A 19,434-nucleotide genomic window follows, 5' to 3' on the forward strand; every position below is an offset into this window, starting at 1 on the left:
TGTTTTCTAAGTACATAAGATTATTAATTCTAGGGTTGGGCCGGATATTTTTTTGGCCGGATACCGGATATCCGGCTGATTTCAAATGCCGGATATCCGGTATCCGGCTGATTTCAAATGCCGGATATTCGGTATCCGTGCGGATATCCGGCCAACGCCGGATATCCGGCAAATATCCGGCAAAATTACCGGATAACCGGCAAAATTACTGCATATTAAAGTATCAAAAAGGATATAGTCCCTTTCGTGGCAACGCACCTTAAGGGGCGATTCGTCGTATTTTTTAAAATTGCTTTTAATAGGTTATTTTAGGTTAGGTTAGGTTATATTTGGTTAGGTGATTGCCCCGCAGGGTTAGGCAATTGGCCCCGCAAGGTTAGAGCCCCCCCTCTCTGTTTTTTTCTATCCCATTTTCTGTGTATAAAAGGTAAAGGGCTATAACTGAGCCACCGCTAAAATTTATGTTTTGAAATTTCTAATATAAAATTTACATAAAGATAAACATATTCAGAAAAAATTGTTCTTCTAGCTTTAATAATAAGAAAATTACAGCCATTTAAGATTTAAAAAAACAGATATTTTTTTGTAAAATATAAAAAAGATTATATCGCCGGATATCCGGCCGGATAGTTTCAATATCCGGTATCCGGCCGGATATTGAAAATGGCCGGATATCCGGCCCAACCCTAATTAATACACATTTCAATTACATACCTAATAAAGATAATTTTGAAAAGTATTAAGCATTTACATTAAGGATCGTAGATTCTTTACAAATTATGATTAATCGATTTCTTTCGCAAATCTTATATTATCTTTTTATTTCTTTCCCCATATACGTCCAAGGGTGGGGGTATAGGGGTGTTTCCCCTCATTTACCCCCATCAAAAATAAGAAACCCCTCATTTACCCCCCTCAAACATTTGATATCCGTTATTTTACCCCTCTTAAAATAAAAAGCTAGGACGTCCCTGTCTTCCCCCTTCCTTTTTTTATACGTAACTACTTTTTTCCCTTTTAATATTCCCTTATCCCGCTTTCCTGATATGATTGTGTTGTCTATTCTGAAATTATTGGAAAAACTGGGTGTACATTTTTTTGTCTGCATGCAAGACAATAAAAAAATGTTATGAAAAGATACCTAGACTCAATTACATATTTATTTTTTTTAAAAATATTTTATACATCTTTTATGCAATGTCCCACCTCACATTACCCTCATTTAATTTGATTCATGCACCTCTGTATAAATTCCTATGAACGCCCTTGCGTGCAGAGATAAATATCAATTTAAATATGAACTGTAAATTGTGTGTGTGTGTATGTGTGAGTAGATGGGTAAATTAAATCTGTCTAGTACACTACATTTTAGTCATGGGAAGTGACATTTACAATTTAAATGTGTTTTTAGAAGCGAAGCTTTTTCTATAATTAGAGTCGGTTTGTCCGTCTGTAACGTATATCTCTTATAACTAATTTAGGCAAGTTAAAATTTGTATTGCATTGTTTAAATATAATAGGAACGGTTTTAAAATCGTAGGAATCCTATGATCATCTCTAGAAAGTCCATACGTCCATTTAAAACATGTAGATTTAAATTTTTTTTGGCAATATTTTCGACACCCTACAAGTTTTAACGTTAAATACAATTATTTAAACTACAATACTATTTCAGGTGATTATAGAATAAAAAAATGTTTGGGTTGATACGGACGCAGCAGCAAGTGGTGTTGGTTCATGCCGGACTTTAATACGCGAATATTTACACGCATGTAGTTGTAGACGTTTTGGTAGGTAAGTGAAAATTTAAATTTATAAAAACCAACGATTTTTGCCTAAAATGTTACGTCATTTAGGAGTTAAGGGGTTCTAATTTCGGTCTAAACCGCGTAATAACTAAAAAGTTTAAAGTTTCATTTACACTGTTGCTATATCAGTTGCGCGACATTATGTCTTGGCCCAAAACAGGTGCAACTCATTGCCTTGCATAATTAGGACTTTCAGTCGAAGCGTTTGTTGTCTGCAACAGTTGGATGTTAGTTCCTTGGGTCCTAATATAAAGGTCTGGTACTATAATAATTAGGGTTGGCAATCCGAATCCAGAATCAGGAATCAGGAATCCGCTTAATTTTTAGCCGGAATCCGTCTTTTAATAGCGGATTCGGATTCTTAATTGGTAGGCTAAAATTAGCGTCTTGAGTTTTTTCTTTCAATTTCCCTTTTTGAAGGAAAAGATTATCATCATTATACATACTACCTTTTAAAATCTGGTTCGATTCTCGGAAGTGAATTATAGAGAACACCAAGAACATTAATATTTAGGACCTATGTAGCACTTAAATTTTTAAAAAGAGCCCTTTAAAATAGTGTTAAAATCTGTAATCCGAATCCAGAATCTGCCAAAAATAAGAATCCGGAATCCGAAAAGAATCCGCCATTTTTTGGACGAATTCTTGTTGTAAGAATCCGAATCTGTTCTAAAAATTTGACGGATTGCCATCCCTAATAATAATCTTTATTATTCTAGAAGGATGAAGCGCCGACTATCAAGTAATGAGAGAGGGAGGGTATGGAACGCCCCCGGGGCCCCCACCTCCCCTCATACAAACAATAGAACAAACAATAATATTGGATTTGTCGCGAAGAAAATTTTGGTTCCCATGAGGAGGCTGCACCTCAGCCTCAAGATCTTGGTCCTGGTCATTGGTCTCATTCTTTCCGTCCAGGTTAATATTATTTTGTGGCTAGGATACATTTTTTACAAAAAAAAATTAGGGAGGGGGCATTGGCCTAAAAATTTTAGTGGTACTCAAAATTTTATTAAAAAAACTTTCACTTTTATTAAATTTTGATTGGTAGGTTTAAATAATAGTGTCCAAACTTTTCTAATTAGGTATAGTTTTAATTTATAAAAGTGGTATTTTTGTTATTGTTTTTATTATGCATCAATTTTGTGTCTTTTACCTAATCCCTTTCGATCCCTGATGATAAGAAATTATCAATAGGGTTTACACTAGCATAGAATGTAATGTACAAAAAAAAAATTAAAGGAGAAAAAATTTCTATTTAGATATACTTGGCCTTAAACGTGCCTGGCCTTTTGACCACAGAAAATCTGCCAACAGTATTAAATCAAAATCTCCATCCAACACCACATTATGCCCATGAGAAAGGTAAATGAATATGTAAAGGTGGAGGGGAATATTAATGTAGATTTCTCGTATTCCAAACATCAAAGAAAGCAATTGAATTTAGTTAGTTATACAGGGTGTTTTTTTTTAATGAGTTAAAAGTATTGCTTAATTTAACCCACTTGCCATTGACAGAAATTAATAATCTATATCTTAATTTCTTCATTGATGTGGGACATTTTGTATGAGAAAAAAATATTTAGTGATTTTCAACAAATTCTGCCTGAAAAACCGGTTTTTCTAAAGTACCTATATTTGGAAGATTTTTGGATCATGACAAATTTTAAGAGTATGCAAAAATGCGTACATTTTTAAAAATCAAATTGCGCGGCTTGTGTTAATAGTAGAAAAATGTTATGCATATCGTTAGAATCGTCATAAACTCTAGTTTTTAGGTGTTTAAGAACTATTCCTGTGCTACGTATAGTTTAGGAGCTACGTGGTAAAATGTTCCAACTTACTTAAAATTTTCAACATTTCTCACATTTTCCAATGTAGCTTCTATACTACAAATAGCATGTATGTGTTACATATATTTCCAAAAACTAGAGTTTATGACAATTCTAACGATATGCGTAACATTTTTCTACTATTAACACAAGCCGCGCAATTTGATTTTTAAAAAAGTACGCATTTTTGCATACTCTTAAAATTTGTCATGATCCAAAAATCTTCCAAATATAGATACTTTAGAAAAACCGGTTTTTAAGGCAGAATTTGTTGAAAATCGCTAAATATTTTTTTCTCATACAAAATGTCCCACATCAATGAAGAAATTAAGATATAGATTACCTATTAATTTCTGTCAATGGCAAGTGGGTTAAATTAAGCAATACTTTTAACTCATTAAAAAAAAAACACCCTGTAGTTAGCTTATTTCATGTCAATTGGGCTTTGTAATATTTTTGCCTAGTTTTTAAGATTATTCTTGGTAGTGGGAGATTTCGTTCCGATTTCAGATTACTTTTTAAACCATTTCATGATTTTTTTATTATAATTTTTATCTCAATTTCCTCTAAATAAAGCAATTACCTACGGTTTTTGTCTGTCCGTTCCATTATACCAATTGAGTTCTACATTTTAGGTAAGCTTTCGGTGTCATGGTCAGGGTTTTATGTGTGAGTGTGTGTTCGTGAGTTTGTGTGTGTGAGTTGATGGTTAAATTGAATGTGTGTAGTACACTACATTTTATTTATATGAAGAGACATTATTAGTGGCTTGGAACGCAGACAAGTTAATAATCTTGATTTTGCTTAGGTTGTGTGTTGCCAAACGAAACTGTGATTGCAATATCCCGAGCTAGAACAGACCAATGCAAGAGAGAGATTAAAGACCTTGCTTGCGGCATCTATGCCGGCAAGGTTTATCCACATAGTATTCAGGGGTAAGTGTAGAGTAGCAACACTTTGATTTGTTTTGGGGCTTGCCCTCAAAGTGCTTTTCGAGCATTGAAATCCCCCCTTTTATTTTGGAAAAAAAACTAAAACAAGGGGGGGGGGGGTTTCTTAGGCCTATCCTCTGCGGGGATACCCATTATATAATATTACTTGACCTTATAGTAGTTTCTTTACTAGAATGACGAAATTAAATATTTACAAACTCTTAGGCGTATATATCATTTTATTTACCTACCTAGTCTTTAAACTATTTTTAATTCAAACATCAATTTTACTAATACATTTTTCTTTCAAAATAAAGTTTTATTTCTATTGTTTTCTTTTTTTATCTACTCCTTAAGATCTGTTTATGTTCCTAAAGTATCACTAATAGGTACGCTAAACTCATAAATGTTCTTAATTGAAAATACACAATTTGAAAATAAACAAGGTTCTTTTTCAGGTTATGCCCGCGCAGATTTGACAGTAGCCTGGTGGGCAGGAGGCTGGGATGTTTCCAGGATTCCACTGCCACCAGAATTTTGACAGAAGCCATGGAAAAGTTCAGAGATAATACTCCAAATAAATGCATACGGTAAAAAATTGCTAACCTTTTAAAATTTTAAATATGAAAGAGTCATACTCATGAATAGGAAATGTCAATATCTTTTTTTTACCTGGCCACAATATGACAGGTGTCCTATAGTATAATCTTCCTATGAATTTAATGGAACATTTTAATTTATTACCCAAGATGTTTAAATAAAAAACAATAATCCGTCCATCTTTCTGTATTTCCTATGCATTCCAAAATGTTGCTCTTGAAAGATCTTATTTCTCTGCGATCAGTTTTCTATGCATGTGTCTAAATTAATCAGTAATCACGTGACGTATTAGAACCCTAAGATTCCTATCAATCAAATGAATATTGCAGGTATTGCAGCAATAATGGATTTGAGTTTGCTGGTGTGCAGTATGCTGTGGAATGTTTCTGTGGCAACAAGCTGACTGAAAATAAACAGATCTCTGATTCAAGTTGTAACAAGCCCTGTCCAGGTTGGTATTAGAAGTCTATTCACGGGAAGTGACTTTTGACTGTAAATTCATTTGTAACTAAGTTTTTAACCACGCTTTCCAATTCGTTGTTTAAAAATCTTTGGGCACTTTTATTTAATTGTGATTGGTTGGTTCTAAATAAGTTCAAAATAATGACAAACTTTTCGCCTAATAGGGGACATTGGACTTTAAATTACATTAGTTTCAAAGTTTTTTAACCACGTAATATAATACAAATTAGTGAGGATTTGATGCATAAGATCTCTGAAAGGGGGAAGACTTTCTTTTAGGAGCTGCAATTTCAATTTTGTCGAGGTAAACAAGGTTTTGTGATTAGTTTATGAAAATCGCCCCCAGCATTTAAAAATAAATTGCCAAAAATAATTTTGATTGATCAATTCTATTACATGCACCACATGGTTAAGTCTACCTTAAACAATTTTACAGGGGTAGTTGCACGAAATGCATTTGAACTTGATTTAGTGAACCGCATATTTTTTCCTAGTTAATGGGTTAAATTAAACTACATTTATATGGCATATATTTGAAAGAATTTAAATTTTTTACCACGTAGTTTTTAAAATACCAAGACTTGAAAATCATCTTTTTGTGATGTAATGCAATTTAAGAAGACGATTTTTTTCAAGTCTTGATATTTTAAAAACTACGTGGTAGAAAATTGAAATTCTTTCAAATGTCTGCCATATAAATGTAGTTGAACCCATTAACCAGGAAAAAAAATGCGGTTCACTAAATTAAGTTCAAATGCAATTCGTGCAACTACCCCTTTAGAATGAAATCATTAATTACAGATAGAACTTTTGTATTGCATTATATGTCCATGATTAATCTCCATGTCAAATTATTATGGTAGGTGACAAGAAGTTAACATGCGGTGGATATCTTGCCATGGATCTCTACCTGACTGGACACAAACCTTTGATTCCACCCAAACTGGCGGCTGAACATGACGACAGTGCCGCCAACAGCCATGGCCTCCAGGAGAAAGTGGATCGCCTTGGCGTGGTTTTTATTCTAACTTTGAATGGACGCGCCTTGCAACAGGTAAAACTTTTTACTAGTTGTTTTACAGAGTGTCCCACGTTTTTTTTTAAGCTTATTGGGACCCTTAGTATTCAAGATATCTAAAAATGTACAAGATGTCTAATGTAGATTATATTTTACAATCAATATATTTTACTCAAAATAACTGCCTATTTACTCGAACCTTTTGCATATCATTATGTTTTAGGTGCTTAGATTAATGGAACGGCTAGACGGCCCCGGCAGCTATTTCTACATCCACGTGGACGCCAGACAGAACTACCTGTACGACAGGCTGACAGAGATCACCAGGGACAAGGAGAATGTGAGGATGGTGGAGACTAGGTTCACAACTATCTGGGGTGGGTCCTCACTCCTGAGTATGCTTCTCACATGCATAAGTCAGCTTCTACTCATCAAGGAGTGGAAGTGGGATTTTGTTCTCAATTTGTCCGAGTCAGATTATCCTGTAAAGACAAGGTAAATATGTTACCTACTAAATATCAAATATCTATAGGTTTGTTTTTTCTCATTGCGTAACAATAAATATGATTTTACGATTTCAAAATTTGTGCTTTGGATGATATTTCTATAAATATCTTGATTCGGCAGATTGTTTTATTATTCATTGTTTTGCTTCTTTTGCTTTGTAAAAAAATAACTAGTTCGTGCTTTCCCACAAAGTGCATGTCAAACACTTGAGCAATCTAACCCTCCCCTTTGTTGCACCCTTTGGGAAGGGGGGGGGGGCTTTACATTGCTTGTGTACCCTTGTAACCAGCATAACCTAAGCTGACCTGACCTAAAATGATAACGAAAGAAGCTACCCTCTCCTCCTTTTTTAAAAGGCATTTTGAGGAAATACATCAAATAACCCTAAGTTTTGTTTTGCTTGTTACCTAACAGTAAAAAAACTGTCACCTTGTAACAAATATAATATTTCAGGAAAAGTTTGTTTGAATTTCTGTCCGCCAACAGGGGAAACAATTTTGTAAAATCCCATGGAAGACAGCTAGCTACTTTCATCAGAAAACAAGGGCTGGACAGAACTTTCTATCAGGGAAAAAATGTTAATGATATTATTATTTAAATTTGTACACACTTGCCTTGAAACAAAACAGAGTCAGTGAGACCAGGAAGTGAGGGGAATGTTAAATATTCTGGTACCCGAAGCTTTATAAACATTAAAAAATTCTTTTCATATGTTTAAAAACTTAAGGTAATTATATTAAATCTTGATTGGTTGGAGTAAACTATGTAGGAACTTATGTTTGGAATGAATATCAAGTTATAGTCTATTGTCTTATCCCTTATCCTCATAGAAATATATTCGCAGGGGGCAAGTTGATATCATAACTTATATTTTATCTATTTAAATTTTCATTTTAAAATTGTCAGTGTGAGGACCGAATGTGGAGACTTGGGACAAGAACTATGCCAGAAGGAATACAGGTTAAGATTGAAATTTTCTTGAAAAAAGGGACTATGCACGAACTATGCTACTAATGTGAAAATCCCAAAAAGCTTACAAATTGACCCCCCCCCGGCCCCCCCCCCCCCCAAGTTCATGAAAGCTAAAGAGCATGTTTGGAATGGATGACTTATTTGATTTTTCATTAATGTACCTATTTCATTTGTGACTAAGAAACATGTTTGAGGTTTTTAATTGCATTCTATATTCAGTGTCTATTCACCGGTTGTATAATCTATCCTTATATAAAAGTAACATAAAGTCCATGGATGTCTGTCTGTCTGTTTGTACTGAAGGATCTCGTTACCTTCTAAACCGATATGGTTCTCCTTTTCATAGCTTCTCACAGGTTCTGGAAAACTTAATAACTGTTTGGGGAAGGATACTACACCTTTCCCAAGAGAAATCGCCCATAGAAAAAAAATTACTAATTAAATCATATACCTACTGGATCCTCATTGGTATTATTTTTAGTGGGATGGAGGATCTGATTGGATCTGTTTGAACAGACAATTTTCCTCGTATGTTGTGAACTCTGAGGACAGTCTTATCACAGATCTCAAGGCATTCTTTAATTTAACTTTGTTGCCAGCTGAATCTTTCTTTCATGTCGCCCTCAGAAATTCCAGGTAATTTTACTTTTAGGGATCTTAAAGGATAAGACAATTAAAACACACTTAAACTAAAAAAAACAGTACTCCTAGTGTAGATTCAAAATTGAGGACACTGATTATTTTACCAAAAGCTGTTTCTTAAAAGAGCGAAGCAACTTGCGTTGTTATAAAAGCAGATATTTATGAATGCCTTTGTATACGGATATTCGGACAGTTTTGTATACACTAGTTATAAAGTAGCATTGCTTTATTAAACAATAAACATCTATCGATTACGCACCCAAGAGGCCTTTAATAGGCACATGAGATGGTGGGTGGTGGTAGCCCTCCTCAAAATAGCTATAACCCATGAAAAGCTACACTGTAAAGGAGATTCCTATCGGTTCAGCGACTAGCGAATTCATTCGGTACAGACAGACAGAGAGAGATCCTGTTACTTTTTATTAATGATTTAAAAGGCATGAATAAATTAAGTGTACCTACTCTATTTTGTTTATCAAATTTGAAAAATCTAGAAAGTTTGCATCACGGTTATTAATATCAAATATTATTTATACAATGATGACGTTGGATTGAGGCCGACAAACAGTCTTCTCTGCCAAAATTAAACAAATCACTTTTTAGGCAAATTGATTGATAACTTTCAGAAAACTAAAACATATTAAGGGATAAATATTGATCCAACTTTAAGAAAATTCATTTCACAGCTTTAATTAATATCTTTATTTTTATTTTATTTAAAGGAATATTTTTACTATGTATGTATTTAAAATCCGTTACATACAAATATTAGGTAATAAATGAAGTAAACAATTACACATATGTACAAATATTTTTGTGGCTTACTCATTTTTATTTATACATAGTTATGTTAAATCAGTCTAAAAATAATCGGATTGCATTAAAACTGAAAAATAGGAGAGCGAGAGGGCCACTTTTTAAAACTTTTCATAAAGCCAAAAAAGATTACAGTACTACGTTTTTGCATGGTAGTTGATTTATTTAATTGCCCTCCGACTTTTAGGAGGCAATTAATAAAAAAATTCGTTGTTTTGATTAGCCTATGACTGTATTCGTAGAAAACAGGGATATAATACGATGCTATACATAATATTTCAGTAGGACTGGGATCCGGTTCTAATCCACCGGATATTGATCGGTTTCGAAGCTATACTGGAAAGATTATTATTTTTACAGATTTTGTGAAAGTTACATCAACAACAACCTTCACCTGACTAACTGGAACAGAAAACAAGGATGTAAATGTCAGTACAAGAATGTGGTGGACTGGTGTGGCTGCAGCCCAAATGATTTTCTAAAGTAAGCATTTTGTAAATTGAAGTTTTTATATTCAAGATCCGTATGTTTGTAATCGATTGCTAGAATCATTAAACAAGGCAATTAAGAACCGCCTTATTCATTTCAAACTTGGCATTGTTACTCCGCTAATATGTAGGAACAATTAAAGAAGCGTAGCAACTCTATAATTATTCTCAGTAAGTCTGTATGTCCATTTTATTCATGTTGATATATATTTTTTGGATGTAAGTTTTTATTGCATGTGAGAAAGAAGCTACAATAAAATGTTTTCAATCTTTTCAAATTACATATCTTTTAACTTTTACTTTTTAAGGCGTTTATGATATTAAGTTATTGCTCTTTTTTACTTTGCCAAGGAATTGATACGAACAAAAAACTACATAATTTTACACATCGAGACGCCCTACTTGAACAAAGCTATTTGAAGTTCATACTTTATCAGAACTAGATATATGTATGTAACTTTTACTTATATAAATAGATATAGTATATCTTGTTAGTCCAACTGACCCCATTTTTAGTCAAAATTAAAAAGGGAATTTTTGCAGACAGAATCTATTGTTTACATTTTGTTATATACCAGGTAGTACGGGCGACGAAATTTGATTAAACAGTTAAATTATTGATAAAACAGTTGAGCACTCAATTAAATGAACCAAACAATCAAAAAAAAAAATAAAGTCCCCGTAGTTATTGAGCCAACGAATAAGAAAACGTGATAATAAAACGTTGGGAACTAATGTAATAAACAGCCCAATGTACCCTCCCTCCCTGCCTAACCATGCATTATCTTACGAGAGAGTTTCTTTCTCTTATAAATGTTTTCAAGACTACCTAAAGTTTTAAATGTGTAAAAAATAATTAATTTAAACTTCTACATAGTTAAAGTTAATAATATTTGTTTGAAAATGTTTGATTTTTAGTAACACGGTCATTTATAGTTTGTTTGTTTATTTACATGTTGAATGCCTCTTTGTAGCGTTGTAATAAAGCAAGAACAATAATATTAGTATTAAGATATATTAATATTGCTGCCTTTCTAGAACTTTAATTTTTATTAAATCAATACTATAATATAGCATTATTGCACGCCCTTTGTCTTAAAGTCCTTACTTTCCAAAACACTTAACAGTATCAAAGTATTAGTTTTGGGTATTTAATATTGAGTTCATCTCAGAAAAAAGGAGGGAACTAAGAATCAAGAGATAGGAAGTACAATTAAAGACTACATACATAAATGCCAGCAAATTTGAGGGACAAAGGACGATATTAATGTTTGATAAAAAATACTCATTCTGTAGATTAAAATTAATGGAGGAAAGTTTGGACACTGCCATTTTGTATATTTAATAAAGATTTAATAAAAGTGCTTGATAAGACCTATTTACAGCCAAATCTCCCCCCCACCCCCCTCTGATATACAAACATAGTTACAGAATAGGGAAGCAAAACTTTATAGAACACACTTGGAATAATTCAGAAGTATGCTTTGCGTATTAAAAATCCGCAACTATGAATATTAAAAGTTGTAAAGAAGCTTGATTGAGCATTTAAATCATTTTATTTGTAGAAATAAATGCAAAAATTCAATTACGAATTTAGACAATGATTTGGATTTTTCAAACAATTTAATATTTGTGAGTTAACTATTGCCGCATTTTTTTTCTTCCAGCTGCAGACCGCACTAATTTTGGACATTGAACTTTAAGTACTTTTATTGAAAGGGACATTGCACCAAATAATGCTTTACATTTCAAAGTTTTTTTTTCATATAAAACCATGGTGAAACCTAACTTTTTAGTTGATAAACCAAATATTAAACATAAACCTAGTATATTCACTAAAAAAATACTATGGATCAATGCTGGAAGGTGCCTAGAATCACTTGTTCTCGTTCGTGGATAGTCCCCTTTAATTGGTTGGATGCAACAAAAATTGTAATCTTTAGAAGAGGCAATTTTGTTTATATTCATTTGGGAGGTACATAATTAAAGTCTCTTGTCTGACTAGCGGCTGCGCCCTAGCAACTAGGGGCTCTATATTCGAAGTAATATGGAAGGGCAAAAAATGGCCTGAAACCATAGACTATATCCAATCTTTTTATTATAAAAAAAACCTCCCCGAGCCCTATAAGAAGCTTTATTGTAAAGGATGGCCCTATTGCTTCAGCGGTTAGCGAGTTCCTTTGCTAGACACTAAAAAGTTTATTATTTTATTTAATCGGATTGTCTTTTCTTTCTCTAAAACTTTACAGGATTCAAATTAAAGAAAAGTATTCTCTATTCCAGAACATGAATAAGTACATATGTAAAAAGTACGAATATTTGCAATTTTAAAAAGGCACAAGAAATCATGAAATAAATAAATATGCCAAGAGTTAAAGTAAATACTCGAATGAAACGATCAAATTTGTGAAAAGTATACATTTAACATTTGGAATTAGGTTGGGTTTAATATGTTTAACTAGCGGCTTCGCCCCTAGCCTCTAGGGGCTTTTTCCCTAAAGGTTCAGGGGAGAATTAAAAATTTTTTTTTACATTTTTTTAGATATTTTCTGTATTTTATAACTTTTTATAACTCTTTATAACATTTTATAACTCTTTATAACTTGTTATAACTGTTTATATTTATTTATATTAATTTATATTTTCTAAACCCTTCGAATTTTTTCTCTTTTTTCATGTTTTTAAATTTTTTTTTGCCATTAGCCTTTTTGGGGCTTCGCCCCTACAGGAGAAGGAAGGTTTCACAATCTTTTTGAATTTGAAAAAACAAAGTTTAAAAGAAGAAAAGAAATTTAAAAAGAAAAAAAATTAAAAAAATTAAAAATATAAAAAAGTATAAAAAAGTATAAAAAAATATGAAAAGATATAAAAAAAATTAAAACATATAAAATTATATAAAAACTTAAAAAACATTAAAATTAGAAAAAAATACGAAAAAATTTTTTTTAGGGGGAAATTTTCATTTTTTGGGGGGTTGGGGTGTCCCACCCCCCAAGAAAATAGCTTAAAACCACCACAGGACCGATAGGTATATACCCTGAAGAGTAGAATCCAATCGGTTCAGTGGTTACCGAGATCTTAAGCTTCAGACGGACGGACAGACGGACGGACAGACAGACAGACGGACGGACGGACAGACATCAAGCTACTTTATGTTTAATATGAAATAGTACTTCCAAGACGATTTTTGTTTGTGATTAAACATCAAAATAAATTGTTATCTGACTTTTAAAAAATTACTTTATTCCTAAATATTACAAGTGCACACATATTTAATACTAGCGGCTACGTTCGTAGCCTCCAGGGACACTATTCGAAGGGGCAGAGTAGCAGTTTTCTCTTAGATTTTTGACCCTCTTCCCACTTGAAACCTGTCACAAAACAATTCTGAATAAGAGCAGCTGTTTTGGATATTATAATAGCTAAACGGACATGTTTGCAGACATACATCCAACTACTTATTTTTAAAAAAAGATGTTTGTGCAAAAGTTAATTTGTTTATTTATATTTTCAGAGAGGACTGGCACAAGATAGAGGCCACCAGGGCAAAACAAGTTTTCTTCGCAAGAAAGTTTGAACCAATTATCCACTCAGGAATATTAAACAAGATTGATGACTGGCTGGGCCTGACCACCTGGCCAAACCAAACCAAATACTGGCAGAGTGTGTACACCAGACAGTACGATGAGGGCAAACAAAGTCAAGGAATAGTTCTATTCTTAATCAGCTTCATTTAAACTTTATATTTCTACTATCGGCTACGCCCTTAGAGGCCTCTAAGGACACTTGTGTGGGCGGGGGGGAAGTCTCATCATTATATTTTAAATAAGGTCACGCACCTACCAGAGCAACATGTGTTTTTTATCTAATTCGTTTAAACTTATGAATCCTGAAAAAAAAATCTTATAGAGGAGCTTCACTAAATACCCCCAAAGAAAAATAAAAAAAAATGTTAGCAACATACCTAATGTTCAAGTTACCTACAACTCTTGCAAAATAAAAAGCAAAACAATATTTTTGTTAATGATGGTTAATGATGAGGAAATTGGTCTGTGATTGTTAGAAAAACCTGGTAAAATTGGATGTCAGATTTCCAAACTTTTTCAATTAAGTAGGCCAAGCCATTGCATAAAAGATTTATGTACCTGAAAAAAAGGGACATACAGCTACAAAAATCCGCTAGAACTTTTTCAACGATTGGAACTATGTCATTTTTAGCGGTTTTTGCTGTATGTAAATTATTCATCTGCATCTCCATTCAAAATGTTTTATTTTCTATAACTAAGCGAAAAAATAATATGCCTTGTAATACTGTTACCAAAAAAAAAGAAATACTTCCCTGTTAATCTAAGTCAGACATCTTTTAACTGCGTGGCTGCGGAACCCCCTAGCAAGTTATATAAGCAGATTACACTTCTGCAAGCCCAGAACAGTTTTTTCTTTATTTTTGCAAGAGAAATTATTGTGTCCTTTTTATACATTTTACTTTATAAAATGCTTTTGTTATATTATTGTGTTTTTATGTCAAAGTTACAGCGAAATATTTATGTCTGGCAAAATTAGATTTTGAAATTATTTTTTTTTTAAAGTATTGTAGCTACTCTATAACATGTAAGTACGTCTTATTCAACATAAACCAATGAATGTGTTAAGCTGTCTCTGGTAGTATAAAACAGGATAATTTCACTCACAGACAACTAAAATTTGTTTGACAATTTAATAACTTTACTTACTTTTACCTATTACTTTGTTGATTTTTTAAGACAATTTTAGATGTTCTAAATTGCTCCGCAAATATACAAAAATTTTCATTTTAAAGGATCAGGAAAAAATAGTTTGTTATGGTTTACTTTTTGTTTCTATTAAAAATCCCCAAAATCATAGATTAAGAATTTGAATTGTTTAGAATTTTTTATGCTGTTTAATTTCATCTGCCAGAATTTCTTACAGAGTTCCAGCAATAGTCAACTTCAACAGAGGTAATAGCATTTCCTGTATCGCTTCGAATCCGATTAATATTCGGTGGATTAGAACCGGTTCTCAGCCATACTGAAAAATTATTTATAGCATCGTATTATAGTTAGTTTTCTACAAATTTTAATTTGTACAATCATAAAAAAAAATGGTTTTAATGTCATAATTGTAAATTTTTATATCCGCGGAAAGCTGTTTCTAATACGATGAGATAAAAAAAAATATTTTAAAATTAAGGGGTGTGTGCGATAAACAGATTTAAGCAACAGGGGATTGGATTCTATCTCCTTACTTTAAATTCATTTCTCACACTCAATTGGAATTGTAAGTAAGGGAATCTAATTGAAGGAGTTTGCGCATTTTCTTTAATTTACAATTGTCAAACCTTTAAATATTTATAATATTTTCAGGAGGTTCGGACATGTTAAAGAGGTGACCTTATTCAAAGAACACGATGTTTTGGACAGTATAATAATACAATTCAGTACAAATCCAACCTTAGACGGAGATATTCAAATCAAAGTCCCGCTTGAAGATTCTCTTATTGAAGACGCCCGTCTTACCCATCTCAGTGCCGGTGTAGACTTCGACCCTAAAGAACAAGTATTTAGAAATTTTATCCGGCTGATAACCACGAAAACGCGGCCCGACATGCTGCGCGGTCGGGCGGTGTTTAGCGGCGGCAAGACCAATGAAACGTACAAGATGAGCTGGCTGTCACCTGCGGGTCAGCTTGTGGCTGTGAATTATGTTGATATTGATGCAAACGCTGTGATAGCTGAACTTGACATTGAGGAGGGCATTGATAATTTAGCCGCTGATGATGACAGCTATGAAGCTGGCAGCGATAACGTATTCCCGTTGATGCCCGGTGTTTGGCGGCTGGTCTGCTCACACCGGGACAGTCTGATCCATAGTCATGCCTTCCTGGTGCTACCTAAATATCCAGACAATGGAATTATACTTGATCATAATATTGAACAATACAAATCTGAAAAAATTAATGATGATGAAAATAACAGCAACAATCTTCAAGGCTCAAAAGACATTCCAAAATTTCTTGCTAAATATGTTCCGAGGTTTTATAATGTTTCAGATTATTGTTACATAGATTCTTTCTCGACTAGACCTTGTTCTCAAGTTACATGGAGTTATGATCTCAATTATGTTTAGAATAATATCATTTTTATCTCTCTTTAACAGAAACTCATGAAAAATATCAATTTAAAAGTTAAAAAATAAATTCAGCCTTCCAATTTATCTTTACATCAATAAATATGAATAAAAATATTTATATAAAAAAAACTAAAACCAGCAAGAACCCTTAAATAAAACTTTTCCTTGATATACCTAATTAAAATTAATCATAACCTAACAATTAAAAACTGATATTAATAAATTTCACAATAGTACCTTCTTCACTAATATAACTTAAATAATAGTAATTATATTTAAAATACTTGTATGTATATCTACCTGAAAAGGACAATTAATAGATTATCTGTCTGTATGATAGTTTTTTTTAGATCTCGTAAACAACTAGACAATTTTAAACGTTACAAAATTTTCTGGGATGGTCGAAATCCCCTCCACCTATTTGACCAGGGGTGTATATTCTGCACAAGATTTATTTTTTTTTCCCTGCTACAAAATTTTTTATCTTTTTTCCCCCTAGTTTTTTCTCACCAAGAAGGGGGGAAAATGGAAAAATATTTAAAGAACTCTATATTTTATTTATTTTATCCCTCCTACCACACATTTTTTTTTGTTTTTTTTCACCAAGGAGGGGGGGGAAATAGAAAAAATGTTTTCAGTTTTCTTAATTTTTATATTTTTCCCCTCCAACCACTTATTTTTATGCCCCCCCCCCCCTGAGCAGGGGATCCCACTAGCATTGCAAACAGTATTATCAGGACCTAAGGGATTATTTTTGTCATGGTTAAACTATGTCCTTCATGTTATAATGAGATATTTTTACAGTAAGACAGAGAAAATATCTTTTTAACTTTAGTTAGAATTATAGATATGAATTATTTAAAAATGGCAAACTAATGCACAAAATCTTTTGTCTTTGTTGGCATTCCAACTTAACGGTTTCAAACCGATCAGACATGTCCATCTTAATAATATATGTGATTTTGAATCTTAGAAATTAGATTTTTTACTCTTTTTAAAAATGCTTTCGAATTAATTATAGTCTCTTGTTAATTTAAGAAATTTAATTGGTGCTATTATAATATTATGAATTATTATTGTTTGTGTGTTATATTGTAAAAAAGATTTAATGACAGATTTGAGACAACTGTTTATTTAAATTTTGTGCACTTGCATTTGATGTCATTTTTTGTTATACATTGAATTGCTTCTATTAAGTAAAGAGATTTTAAAATATCACTTAAATATTTATCTTTAAGATAAAGTTGTAAACGATTACTTTAATGAATTTTCAAGCTAATTTGCAAACTTGCTACACCTAACTAAAATTACAAAAATAAGTTGGTATTGTGTAAAAGGGTACAATATTGGGGTATAGCCCCTTTCGTGGCGATTCGTCGTATTTTTCACAGTAGCTTTTCTCCTAGTTTTAGCCCCTGCGGGGGGCTCTATCCGTGCGGGGCCAATAGCTTAACTCTGTGGGGCAATCACCTAACCCAATATAACCTAACCTAGAATAACCTATAAAAATCCATTTTAAAAATACAACGAATCGCCCCTTAAGGGGCGTGGCCACGAAAGGGACTATTCCCCAATATTCTTTTGTTGAGGTGAGAAGGGCAGTGGTATAGTTCTGGTTAAAAGGCAACTTCCACCTAAATTTATTTTTTATATTCTTAAATAATATTTTCAAAACTGTAATATACAATACCAGTGCCTAATATTTTGCAAGGTTTAAAAATTAGGCTTATACCCATCCCCTCTTTAAAAAAAAACAATATACTCTTAATCTTAAATCTTTACAAGACCTTAGAAAATATAACATGTCTTCTTTAAATCAAATCAAACAATTCTTATATATTCGCATTCTCCATTTGAAATTTTGTCTTTAAAAACATTTTTTTCTTCTCATAATTATAAGATGAATGAAAGACATGACACTTGAAATTCTTTCCATTTTTGTAGAATTTTTATTGAAGTGTAACAAATGTGACAGTTACAATACTTTATGTGATTTGGCTTTCTAGTATTTATACTATTATTATTATTAATAATACATCTTCTTTCAAATATATTTACTATGTTACATTTTGTATTTTAGTTATTGGCGAATTTATTCTATAATTCTTTTTGTCTAAGGTGTGTTTGTATTTTCAATAAAACAAACAGACATGTGTTCAAGAGAAATAGACATAATATATCTAGATGGTCCATATAACTTTACAATTCGTCAAACTTAAAAAGGAAATTCTTGCAGACAAACACCTTTCACACGAAAATCTATACACTTTCTAACCAATAGTATGACTGGGTTGTACCTCCATTGATTTCCTATTGCCTGATCTTGAAAGGTTCACGTAACTTTGTTTTTTTTTAAACCCTTTCTCACTTATTTGAGTAGATTAATTGAGTTTGATAGATTTTTACCATTTAAGTACTAGGTTAGGCGATTCCTAAGACAAATAGGCACGGTGTTTTTGACGTAACAATTAACTCTGAAGAGGTAATCATCTTAATAGTATTTAACATTACGATATACGAACATTTCGAATTTTGACCAGTCTTTTAAAATAGTAATTTTAACGTTACTTCCTCACAGTATCTCATATGTTGTGGTACGTTTTTATGGATGTTGTCATCTTTGCTAAAAAGTAGTAAACCAACAGTATGATAAAGAAATTTTATGCAAAACAAAATTGAAATTATTTTATATTATAAATTATTACAATTATATTAAACAATACAAATAGATTCTACAATTTAATTTGTATCAAATGTTTCTTAGTAATTTTTTTGCAATTAATCTAAAGTTTTAAAAAGTACTTCTTTAATTTTTAAACTTTTTAATACACATGTGTAGGATCGGATTATAACAGTTATCTGCGGAAAGGAAAATGAAAAATATAGGATGATTTTTTATGGCCCTAGTCGAGTAATAGATTTATCCCGAAAAAAAATCAGAACCAGTTTTAAACAAGCGGAATTAATCGGATTCAGAGCCCTAAGGGGTTAGTCAATTTTGCGAAGCGCATTATAGACTTTTTTTTTGCAAACAATCAATGAAAATAACGAATTCCAGTTTTGTGGGCCCCAAACGGGCTGGTTGCCCGGGCTAAAAAAGTAGGAATAGTTATTTCTCGCATCGTATTATAAACGGCTTTCCGCGGATATAGAATGTACAATTATAAGATTAAAACCAGTTTTTTTAGCCCCGAGATGCCGAAGGCA

At 32.4% G+C, this 19,434-nt stretch overlaps 1 protein-coding gene across 2 annotated transcripts; it reads left to right on the top strand.

The window, feature by feature from the left end:
- The first annotated feature begins 1,011 nt into the window (after window positions 1–1,011).
- On the top strand, window positions 1,012–18,292 carry LOC145317277 (xylosyltransferase Oxt-like). 2 transcript variants are annotated; one of them, XR_013878960.1, is made up of 16 exons: window positions 1,012–1,794; window positions 2,528–2,726; window positions 3,071–3,173; window positions 4,449–4,575; window positions 5,031–5,162; window positions 5,502–5,623; window positions 6,498–6,688; window positions 6,876–7,147; window positions 7,613–7,723; window positions 8,062–8,119; window positions 8,613–8,767; window positions 9,950–10,072; window positions 13,592–13,780; window positions 14,982–15,056; window positions 15,462–17,565; window positions 17,817–18,292. XR_013878960.1 is itself a non-coding variant. In XM_080158283.1 (15 exons), the coding sequence occupies exons 2-15, from the start codon at window positions 2,532–2,534 to the stop codon at window positions 16,222–16,224; spliced, it is 2,616 nt and encodes an 871-aa protein (XP_080014409.1). In that variant the 5' UTR covers window positions 1,012–1,794; window positions 2,528–2,531; the 3' UTR covers window positions 16,225–18,292. The 2 variants fall into 2 exon arrangements, 1 of the variants encoding a protein (XP_080014409.1); XM_080158283.1 differs by having other exon boundaries at window positions 15,462–18,292.
- The last annotated feature ends 1,142 nt before the right edge of the window (window positions 18,293–19,434 follow it).

The sequence above is a fragment of the Acartia tonsa genome, chromosome 4 (genome assembly GCF_053477335.1).
Source record: "Acartia tonsa isolate MP-2025a chromosome 4, ASM5347733v1, whole genome shotgun sequence".
Classification (NCBI taxonomy): domain Eukaryota; kingdom Metazoa; phylum Arthropoda; class Copepoda; order Calanoida; family Acartiidae; genus Acartia; species Acartia tonsa.

Excerpts from the sequence above, each read along its gene's own strand:
- LOC145317277 (XM_080158283.1), top strand. The coding sequence starts at position 2,532 with ATGAAGCGCCGACTATCAAGTAATGAGAGAGGGAGGGTATGGAACGCC. Across the intron at positions 8,120-8,612 it reads CTATGCCAGAAGGAATACAG|TGGGATGGAGGATCTGATTG; the intron begins GTTAAGATTGAA and ends TATTATTTTTAG. Across the intron at positions 13,781-14,981 it reads GATGAGGGCAAACAAAGTCA|AGAATTTTTTATGCTGTTTA; the intron begins AGGAATAGTTCT and ends TTTGAATTGTTT.